The sequence below is a fragment of the Salvia miltiorrhiza genome, chromosome 8, assembly GCF_028751815.1.
Source record: "Salvia miltiorrhiza cultivar Shanhuang (shh) chromosome 8, IMPLAD_Smil_shh, whole genome shotgun sequence".
NCBI classification, from domain to species: domain Eukaryota; kingdom Viridiplantae; phylum Streptophyta; class Magnoliopsida; order Lamiales; family Lamiaceae; genus Salvia; species Salvia miltiorrhiza.
The window spans coordinates 22,793,386-22,805,730 of record NC_080394.1 but is presented as its reverse complement, the minus strand read 5'-3'; the positions used below and the strand labels follow the sequence as shown (position 1 = coordinate 22,805,730).

At 36.8% G+C, this 12,345-nt stretch overlaps 1 protein-coding gene across 1 annotated transcript; it reads right to left on the bottom strand.

Moving 5' to 3' along the window:
* Positions 1 to 10,907: 10,907 nt before the first annotated feature.
* Positions 10,908 to 11,987, bottom strand: LOC130998204 (uncharacterized). The gene has a single exon (XM_057923634.1). The coding sequence runs from the start codon at positions 11,985 to 11,987 to the stop codon at positions 10,908 to 10,910; it is 1,080 nt and encodes a 359-aa protein (XP_057779617.1).
* Between the last annotated feature and the right edge of the window lie 358 nt (positions 11,988 to 12,345).

Here is a 12,345-nt window from a genome sequence, read left to right as displayed (position 1 = left end):
AATAAACAGATGATGCTGCAACAGAAAGCCAAACTCAAATGGCTCAAAGAGGGAGATACTAATTCAGGTTTTTTCCATAGGGCAATTCGTGGGAGACGGGTTAAAAACGAGATTGGAGGAATGCTCTTTCAAAACTCGTGGATATCTAAACCGGAAGAGGTTAAAGCAAGAGTGAGAAATCATTTTGAAGCTTTTTTCAAAAGGAAAGAACGACAGATGCCTGATTTCCCCCTGGATTTCATGAGGAGAAAAATTTCAAATGACGAGAGGCATTGGCTGATCAGGGATTTTGATCTGGATGAGATAAAAGAAGCAGTTTGGAGCTGTTGTGGAGACAAGAGTCCGGGACCCGATGGATTTAACTTCACATTCTGGAGAGCGGCGTGGCACGTGGTTAAAGAGGACTTACTCCAGGTTTTGAAGGAATTTCACGAAAATGGGAAAATACCGAAAGGTGGTAACGCCTCTTTTATTGTTCTGATTCCGAAGAAAGAAGGGGCTGGGTCGCTCAATGATTTTCGCCCAATTTCTCTCATCACCAGCTTGTATAAAATTGTGGCTAAAATCCTGGCTGAGAGATTGAAGAGGGTTATGGGGTCGATCATTTCCGATAATCAAAGTGCGTTTGTCAAGGGTCGCTTCATCTTAGATGGGGTGGTTATCCTGAATGAAGCTATTTTTGAGGCAAAAAAGAAGAGAGTGGGCCGTATTTTCTTCAAGATTGACTTCGCAAAAGCATACGACTCTGTGCAATGGGATTTTTTGGATAAGCTTCTCGATCAACTTAACTTTGACGGAGTTTGGAGGAAGTGGATTAAAGGGAGTCTGGAATCTGGAACAGCAAGTGTTTTGGTGAACGGATCATCGACGGGAGACTTCAAAATGGAGAGAGGTTTGAGACAAGGTGACCCATTGTCACCTTTCCTTTTCCTTATCGTGGTAGAAGGCCTCAACGAGTTCATTGAAAGAGCAGCGGAGAGGCAGCTCCTGCTTCCGGTAAAGATTGGCAAGGATAAAGTGTCCATTACACATCTACAGTACGCGGACGATACTATCTTCTTGTTGGAGGCAGATGACAGAAATATGGAGAGCGTGAAGAAACTCCTGATTCTCTTCCAGTTCGTCTCGGGTTTAGCTGTAAATTTCGACAAAAGTAGTCTTATGACAGTGGGAGTGGATGATGCAGTTGAGAGGAGATGGGCATCGCTCCTCATGTGCAAGATCGGATCCTTTCCGTGCAAATACTTGGGTACTAAAGTTGGGGGGCGCAGCAATGGTGTTGGAGATTGGAAGTTTTTGGTTGAAAAAGTCTCAAACAAAGTGGCAAGCTGGAAGAAGAGACACCTTTCGTTGGCAGGACGAATTACTCTAGTTAAGTCTGTGTTGCAATCCATCCCGGTCTATCAATTATCCCTCGCTTTCATACCTAAAGCGGTGATTAAGGAACTTAATTCACTGTTCTCCAAATTTTTGTGGGGAGGAGGTACACAGACGGGGGGTATCACCTGGTATAAGTGGAATGCCTTGTGCCTCAACAAGGATTCAGGAGGTCTGGGGTTTCGGAATATCGATTGGTTTAATCAGGTGCTGTTAAGTAAGTGGCTCTGGAGGTTTTTGGGGGAGGGAAAATCTCTGTGGGTAAGGGTGATCAAATCGCTTTATGGGGAGCTAGTGTGGGGGGAAGGGGGAGAATGTTCGGTGGCGGGAAGAGGTGGACAGAAAGGGTGGTGGCAAAAAATTGTGGATAAGGGAGGAGGAAGGAGAGAACGGTGGTTCATCAATAATTTGAGGCGAAGAATTGGGGATGGGCTTGAGACCAGCTTCTGGGAGGATGTGTGGGCGGTAGACAAACCCCTTAAGTTTGTGTTTCCGAGATTGTATAATTTGAGCCTGAACAAGAAAACGCTGGTTGGTGAAAGCGGGTTTTGGGAGGAAGGGTCGTGGGTGTGGAGGGTGGAGTGGAGGAGGGAGTTAAGGGAGAGGGAGAAAGGGCTTGTGGAGGATCTTCGGTTGGTTATTGCTGATTTTGCTCCTGGTGTCGATGTAAAAGACGAATGGAACTGGAAGGTGACACAAGATGGATGCTTCACAATCAAGTCGGCATATGAAATTGTGGCAAAAACAAGAGAGGAGCAACAAGTTGTACCTCTGGAGATGGCAAAGGTTTGGAAGGCCCCTACACCAAATAAAGCCAAGGTGACGGCATGGAGATGTCTTAGAAACAGATTGGCAACATGTGATAATTTGAGTAGAAGAAATGTACAGATCAGCGTGGAGGAGAGATGGTGCAATGCATGTGTTTCTAGCGAGGAAACGACGGAACACCTGTTCCTCCATTGCCCGAAAGCAGCGGCGGTGTGGGATCAGATCTTTCAATGGCTCGACATCAAAACGGCAAATCCGAGAGATATCTTTCAACACTTCATTTCTTTCATTGCGGCTGGAAAAAAGAAGAGAGAAAGAAGACTGCTTAACGCTTTGTGGGTGGGAACAGTGTGGTTGCTCTGGGAAAGCAGGAATGGTAGTCGTTTTCAGGACAAGGCTTGGGATATAGATAGACTTGTCTTTCAGATTAAGGGGAGACTTTGGAGTTGGAACGAGGCCTACAAAATCTTGGAGTTAGGAATTCCTTTTACTTCTTGGTGTTCCAAAGACTTCAAACTTGTTTTGTTGTTCTGATTGGCATTCCTGATGCCTTGATTCATTTTCTTTCAATAAAAATTTTACTTTACTGATCAAAAAAAAAATATTTGAAACTTGAAAATGACATTGTTCAAGCATATAGCATATTCTCTTTCTTACAAAAATTAAAAAGCAATAGCATATTCTGTTATGCTTTTAATAGGTACCATCTTATCCTCTCATGGATGCTCAGCGTAATTACGAAATGCAACTTGTAATATAAGAAGCTCCTTTGTCTTCATTAGAAAGTTCTTGTTTTTTTCATAGCGAGAAATGATCAAATAAAAATAAGTAAATGTAATGAAAAATAAGAATGAATTTAAAATGTGAGAGATATTTAAATTTTATAATTGATACTTACTTTTTATTTAATACTCCTATTAAGGTTATGTTTGTAAGGTTTTATCTATCATATCCAAGAATCCCTTATATTAATTGAAGGGATTTTACTTGTTTAATCTGCGAGTATTTTTTTTTTTGAGAAGGCGAAGATATTTATTGATCACATGAACATGGTACATGAAAATGACCCACCACACACTCCGGAGGTTCATTCCAAACATGAAGTGAATTGATATCTCGCGCCGCTTTCGCTAAACCATGAGCGATAGCATTATGTTCTCTCTTGACATGCTTAACATTAAAACCAGGAAGCAAGGACAGCAACTCTCGACAATGCTGAGCTATGACTCCACACTCGGCAATTGTTATTGTCGGTTTAATCTGCGAGTATAAAACACCAAAAAACAAATCTGCGAATATATCATTCGAAATATATCTTCTACAGCAAAAAATTAAATCTTTAATTCGCTTTTAATTTCTTATAATTTATGCTTATCTAATCTGTTTCTTATTCGTTATTATAATTTACGAACTATTGATTTTCTTAAAACCACATTTTATTATATGTTGTTCATATAATTTGTGTCCTTGTTTGTAAGTTATTATAGTTATTGTTCATTTAAAGTATTTAGAATTTAGTAGTGTAGGTTTTTGTTCATAGAATTTATAGAATTGTTCATAAATCGTAGTTCTCGTGCATTTCGAATTTTTGAAATTTTAAAGAAATTAAGAGCAAATCAAACTCAAATAAAATCTACACATCTATGAATAAAAATCGAGTAATGAATATGAGAGGCAGAAAAATAGGGATTTAAGTAGAAGAGAAACGATAAATTGGTGGGTACATAATATATTTTACTCTTTTCGTCCCATTACAAATGTCTCATTTTTCATAATGAAATGTCCCATTACAGTTGTCTCATTTTTTTTAGACAAATAATTAAAAAACTAATTAACTAATGGATCCACCACTTACTCTCTCTATATATACCTACTTTTATAAATCCCAATACATTTTTCTCTTTTTACTATCTATCAATTTCACATTTTGAATTTTCGTGTCAAAAAATAATTAGATAATTGTAATGGGACAAATGGAGTACTTTATTAGTGGATTAATTGATTTTTTCTTTATTGATGAATTGACCAAATTTTATAACATAATTCTTTTTTGAATTAGAATTACAAGAGGTTCTGAATATAATCAATTATGCAATTCGGACGCAGACGGGACGTCAATACCACACAATTGTTGCGGGATCTCAACACCACACAACTCTGGGAAAGCTACATCGCACACAGACGGTAATACAATACCACTTAAAAGTGAAAAAACATCACCGCATGCAGGCAAAATTGAACTCAAGACCTCTTATAAAAGAGAGTCTTTGAATACTTCAACTTTGTCACTAGAGCAAAACGTCATTTAAAATCGTTAGATTTTCTTTTACGCTTAGATTAAAAAAACCCAACAATACTTAAGTCGATTAAGATCACAACTCACAAGGAAATGAAGTGGGATTTTAAAATAAATAAAAAATGAACAAATTTAAGTACTTCCTCCGTCCCACGAATTTTGAGTCACTTCTTTTCGACACGGAAATTAAGAAAATAGAATTTAATGTGTTAAGTATAGTAGGTGAAAAAGTGAAAAGGTAAATAAAGAAAATATTTTTTGTCATATAAAAAAAATGACTCAAAATCCGTGGGACGATTGAAAAAGAAAAATGACCCAAAATTCGTAAGATGGAAGAAGTAACATATATAGAAACGTACGGTTCTCATTGCCATAGATATTAATTGGAAGTAGTTGTCATAAACTTTTTAATATTTTTGTATTTGAAAGTGCAACCTAGAAATATTAGTCCCACAGAGCCGCTTATGTGATGGTGCGACGTCACATTTTGTTTCAGGACAAAAAAAAAATACTACAATACATAAAATTACCATTTCCGTGACTATTATCGTAAAAAACCGTACACTACAATAAATTTATTTTCTACCATATTCTAACATGGACATTTCGTGTAAGATAGTACGTTGTCACATCTTTAAAATACATTCAACCAATACGAACTACATACTCAGAATAAATGTGATCTTTTTAGTATTTTCGTTCGTATGCAATAATTATGATATTTCATTTTAAGAAATATAATCTTATATATATTTAATACTTTATCTCAATTACACACAAATATTTACAAAAGATCCATCTCACAGACCCATTTATTTATGAGGTGGTCTCCTGTATACCCGGGTGTACCGTACATCCGGGTTGTAACCGACCCAGAGCCTGATCCAATTGAACTATCCTAACCTATTTTTTATTGAAATGACACTAACACTAATACGAAATGACACTAACATTAACACGGTCTTGGAATGACACTAATACTATTTTGTTTTACAAATGACATTAACACTATATTGAAATGACATTAACACTACATGTAAATGACACTAACACTATATCGAAATGACACTAATACTTGACATTCGGGTAGGATAGTCTGGTTGAGTTAGATCTGGGCCGGGTCAAGATTCGGGTCTGGTACGACCCGAGTGTACCGTACACCCGAGTGTACAGGAGATTTTGTGTTTATTTATTACCTATTAAATCAATTTATGCAGGACTATTTCTCCACTTTATACATATCCCTCAATATTTTATTAAAACTCGTGTCCTCCTATCCACTCCAAGCTTATTGTGGATGGGGGGAATGTAAGTTTTTATAGACTAATAAATGTTGAGTACCAAACGGTAATCATTTTTCCTTTTATTATATATATATATAGGGGAGGGCTAGAATAAAAACACTCTTAAGTGTATAAAATATAAATGATTTTCAGCCCTTAGATCATCAAGATCTACGGTTGATTCGTAACCCTTTTGGATGAATTCGTGGTTCTGGGTTCGAATCCCAAAGGTAGCAAAAATTTATTTTTCACAATTCGTAACCATGTTGGATGAATTTTTAACCCTGTTGGACAAAATTCGTACATTAAAAAACGTTTATATTTATATTTTAAGAAGTGTTTTTACAGTAGCCCTCCCCTATATATATATATATATATATATATATATAGAGAGAGAGAGAGAGAGAGAGAGAGAATTGATCCAATGAGATGATCAGATATGGTGATAAATGAGAATGAATGTGAAACGTCAAATACTCAAATCACAGGGTTGATATTAATTTATTCATATAAGTTAAAATAAATTCACGAATAAGTTGCTTGTAATGCACGAGAAGTCATAGTTCAGTTAATTGGTGACATTTTTGCCTCTTACATGATTCGAACTCAGGTTTGAATGGTTATTTGTATATTTTATTGAGTTATTCATATCAATTCTTATTCTCACGAAAGATAACATTCTCAGTGGACACTTTCTCTCTCTCTCTCTCTCTCTATATATATATATATATATATATATATAGGGGTGAGCTAGAATAAAAACACTCTTAAGTGTATAAAATATAAACATTTCTTAATGTACGAATTTTATCTAGAACACGTATGAATTTATCCAATAGAGTTACGAATTGCGAAAAATAAATTTTTGTTACCTTTGGGATTCGAACTCAGGACCACGAATTCATCCAACAGGGTTACGAATCAACCGTAGATCTTGATGATCTAAGGGCTGAAAATCATTTATATTTTATACACTTAAGAGTGTTTTTATTCTAGCCCTACCATATATATATATATATATATATATATATATATATAGGGGGCGGTTATTCAATAAACCACCCTTATTTTAAGAATTATGAACCAGCAAAAATGCATGAATTTTATGTATAACACGCATGAATAAACTGTATAAAGGCATGAATTGCGAAAAATAATTTTTTGCTACCTTTGGGATTCGAACTCAGGACCATGAATTTATCCAACAAGGTGATGAATCAACCGTAGATCTTGATGATCTAAGGGCTGAAAATGGTTCCTAATTTATATTTTAAGAAGCGTTCTTATTTTAGTCTTCCCCTATATATATATATATATATATATATATAGGAATTGGTTCAATTGAGATTTATATATATTTTGAGATTTTGAGATAAATGAACATATAAGTACATTTTGATGAACTTGTCAATTAATTTTTATGAACGCGCGTTGGTCTGGGGTTCAATCCCTACAAGTGGCGTGTTTTTTAAATAAATTAAATAGATTCATATGTTCATCAGTTATATTGGTTATGTTCAAAGAATTTATTGATATGTTCATTTATCTCAAAATCTCAAAAAATTTAAAATCTCAATATAAGCTAACCCTATATATATATATATATATATATATATATATATATATGGGTTGGTTATAGTGCAAATCGCAATTTAAAATGAGAAATGACAAACATTGCACTGACATGTAAAGTTACTATATTCGTTGTGCAATTAACTGCACTTGAAAAAAAAATGAAAAATTAAAAATTGCGCTCCCTTCAGGATTCGAACCCAGGTGGTGCATTCATCCATCAAGATAATGCATCTATCGTAGATCTTCATTATCCAAGGGTTGAGAATGGTTCTCCATTCTTATTTGAACCTCTTCGTATATAGGGGTTGGTTATAGTGAAAAACCACAATTTAAAATAAGAATTGAGAGCACTGCACTGGCGTTGAAAGTTACTGCATTCGTTGTGCAATTAACTGAAATAAAATCCTTGCTCTATTCAAAATTCGAACTCAAGTGGTATTCATCCATGAAAATGATTCATCCAGTGTGATCTTCATGACCCAAGAATTAACAATGGTTCTTTATTCTCATTTAAAATCTTTATTTTAATTTGAACATCTCCATATATTGGGGTTGGTTATAATGTATACCACAATTTAAAATGAGAACTTAGAACAATGCATTGGTGTGTAAATTAATTTACTGCATTCGCTATGTAATTAACTGCACTCGAATAAATGAAAATCAATTTGGTCACTCCAGAATTCGAACCCAGGTGGTGCATTATGATGCATCGATATCCACAGTAAATCTTCATGATCTGAGGGCTTCGTTCTTCATGATCAAATGACAATGGACAAATGTGGTGAGAATGAAGAATGATTGAATAAGCCATTATATATGTTACATAAGCTGCTTATAATGACTGCATAACGAAATTCAATTAATTAGATAAAATCTTCGCTCCCTTAAGGATTCGAATCCATGTAAAAAAATTTATACAGTATTATACAACAACTTATGCAACACTATATACTGGCTTATGCAATCATTCTCATTTCTTACGAAATATATAGGTGGGCTAAAATGAAAACACGTACATCTTGGAAAATAAAATTGAAACAATTTTCAGCCCTTAGACCATCAAGATCTACGGTTGATTCATCACTTTATTGGATGAATTCATGGTCCCGAGTTCGAATCCCATAGATAGCCAAAAAATTATTTTTTGCAATTCATGCATTTACACAGCTAATTCACACGTGTTCTACATGATATTCATACATTTTAACTAATTTATATTTTATATGTTATGAAGTGCTTATACCGTAGCTCTCCCCTATATATATATGACATTTAGTTATTACATCTCATAAATGGTACTATTTCATTAAATATATATATATATATATATATATATATATATATATATATATATATATATATATATAGGGGAGAGTTCAATGGAGACCACTCCCCTATATAGAGAATGAAGACCAAATCTGATTCCTTGATCTAACTTAATCTAATGGTGGTAATTTAATTGATTAATTTTATTAATTTTCATTTATTTTATAATCAAAAGGTTAAGCATGTCATTTTCTATTTAACCCTAATCTCACTCTCTCTCTCTCTCATTCACGCTCTATCTCTATCTCTCTCTCTCAATCTCTGTTGCTCCGCCGCCTCCCCATCTCTGCTGCTCCGCCGCCTCCACCTCTGCTGCTCTGCCGCCTCCCCATCTCCGCTGCTCCGCCGCCTCCCCATCTCCGCTACTCCGCCGCCTCCCCATCTCTCCTACTGCTCAGCGGCGGCAGCAACGACCGCAAATCCACCCAGCCGCCGCCTCCCTTTTTCAGATCTTACATCGTCGTCGCCGCCCTTGCTCCTCCGGTGAGGACGCCGCCTATCGCCCTTGTTCATCGATTTTTTCCATGTGTTCATCGATATTTTTGTACTGTGTTCGTAGAAAAATATAATGAACATGATAATGTTCATTGTCATGTTTGTAGTGTGTTCGTAGTGTGTTTGTAGAAAAAAAATAAATGTTCATCGATTTTTTTGTACCGTGTTCGTTGAAAAATAAATGAACATGATAATGTTCGTAGAAAAACAAATGAACATACTAATGTTCATCAATATGTTCATAGGAAAACAAATGAACATACTAATGTTCACCTATTATGTTCATTGACGGATCAGGTCCCAGAATTGGAAGAGTGTAATTTTCGGGATTTGTTCAACCAGATGCCATAATTCGTGGATTTGATTGGACGTTTTTGCCCTTTTTGGATTAAATAAATGTAATTAACCATTATTTAATTACATGAAAAATCAAATCAGGAAATAATCTGGATCATTGATTGGATTGAGATGAATGGCCTTGATTTGGTCTTCATTCTCTATATAAGAAACGGTCTTCATTGAATGCGACCCTATATATATATATATATATATATGTAATAAAATTGTATAATAAATGAGATGTAATAACTTGATGAGGAGTAAAATACGCGTAAGGCAAACCGGGAAGCAACGAAGATTACAACCCTGGAACCAAAAGAGTGAAGAGGAACTTGAATAGTATCCTTTGTGGAAAGCTCGAAGGATAGAAGCTTCAAGGCCATTTTGAGAGGATTCTGCCACTTAAGGAGTCAGGGCTGACATGATCAGAGAGGAGGAACGCGGAACGAAGGTCAGATCTGGAATAAAACAGCGAAGAGGTAACCTGCAGACCCGGGCAGGACTGACGTATCTATGAAGAAAACTTCAGAGTTGGGCGGACCCGGGCAGCGCTGGAAAAGACTGAAGGCGTGCCAGCCACTGACAACTTTTATCAAAGATTCTTCCTAACTAACCTAGGGGTCGTTATCAGGTGTAAAATTACCTACTTGCCCTCATTGTAAACACCTATAAATATGGGATATGCTTGCCATTATAACACACGAAAGATACAATACTACTCTTTTCTCTCTTGCCTTAACGATTTCACCACTTTCCCGATTCATTGCACATTACAGGTGAATCACTTTCTCCATAAATGAAGGGGTGTAATTATTGAACTCATCATAACTAAATGTCGAACAATCACACTTGTACCTTTTATAAATGGGAAGTTAATTTTTATAAATATACAAAAATTAAATGACTATTTTTGAATAACAGAGGGACTGTCATTTATAAATTTTTGAGATTTGTATAAATATAATGTATTAAACTTTAGATTAATTGTTTAAAAGAATTCAATATTTTCATTACACCATTATGTGTTGTTAGAAATTATTTCAAAATAGTAATATTTAATTATTTTATATTTAGATATTTTTGTTCATAATATAATTATAGTAATAGTTTTTTAACTATTTCATTTAATCATAATTATTACATCCTTGCATACCGTACACGGATGAATGCTAGTATAATTAATGCACGTTACAAATATAATTATACAAGTAATTATATACATTGAGGTCCATTTATAAAATAAGCAACGAGATTGAAACACGATAAAAAATACGAAATCCGAACTGATTAAAAAATAGTCCAGTCTACCTCTAACAACACCTCACATGTCAGAAAGAGTCTCTGCTGATCAATCAAACAAGAAATGGCTGCTAAATTAAACAACATTTTAATTTCCAAGGAAAAAAATTTGCAAATGATGAAATTCCAAATTAAAATTAGAAATCTTAATTGTCGTCGCCAGATTTCTTCTTCCTGCTGCTCGGTTTCTTGCTGTTTGGTTTCTTGCTGGCCCCGCAAACTATCGTGAACTCAATACCGACTGCGAAGCAAGAAAATAGGCTGCCCTCGGTGCTCCGTTTTGGGTTTCGGACAGATAACTCCGAGTCGTCACCGTCGTTCACCGCCGCCTTCCGCCACCTCTCCTTGGTCATGACTTTATACCCTCTAGCTTGAGCTTGTTCAAGTGTCATCTCCCCTAGGATTGAGCTAGAATCGTCACTCTGTGCACCTTTCCTCGCCGGCGGTGGTGGGGGAGGCATTAGCTTCATGGCCAGCTCCGCCGCCACGACAGAGGCGGACGGCCCTATATCGGAGCAAATCTCTGAGCCGTTGTCGCACATGGAGCCGTTGACGATGGAGCCCGGTTTCAACGTGAAATCCTCATCCTGGGGGCCGGAGCCGGTGCTCATGGATCGCCACATTTCAATTTTGGAGATTAATTCCATTTTATGATCGTCGATCGGATCCTCGTTTCCGTGTTCTTGCTGGAGAACCTTGCCGGGAGGGCGGTTGAGCGGCGCGCTTTTGATAGTGGCGCCATCCCGCAGGGTAACTCCGATGTTGAGTATGCCCTGCGGGGAGCCGGACGAGGTCCGAATTTGGAGCGTCACAAAACGCGTGTTTTTATTACAGTTGGGTGGGGTTTGGGCCAATGGTGCAATTAGGTCGCGAATGGGGACACTAACACTGCCCACGAGGACGTCACGAAACCAGGAGAGCGTGTAGATCTCCACGGTGACCGTGGCGTCCTCGGGCATACCGTCTTTTAGGCGGAAGTTGAATTTCTCGTTCCACTTTGGATTTTTGTGGCCTTCTTGGTCGACTTGGGTAATGTTCTTGCGATTAGGATAAATCCACGTCACCGCGTAGGGTTGCATTGATTTCGACACCGGCGCCAAATCTTGAGCGGAAATTAGGCTAATCTCCAAAGAATATGAATTTTTGGAGGGCGGTGGAGATTGACCGGAGATGCACGATTCCATCACGGTAGAGCCGATCGCATTGGGCGCCGAGGAGGGCTCCATCCTCCGTTTCGTGACACTGATGAACGCGTCACGAAGCGGAGACGAGAGGGATGAGAGAGGCCGCAAAGAAAAGCTACGTTACTTTCTTGAATGTGCATGTTTTGCAAGTTGTCGGGGGCCTATTTTTTTGTTGTTGACGATGGTTTTGGACCATTGATTATTTGGTGAAGCTTGAATTTTTTTCCAAATTGGTTGGCCTGAATTTAGTAAGTCCCATTTCTTAAATTAGACATTGCTGATGTACGCATATCTCCCCTTAGAAGCGGAATGAATTATTCATTTTATATGGTATTCCTGTATTAATTAATAAAGATTATCTAGTGTTGCACAAATTATATATTGATCATACAAAATATGA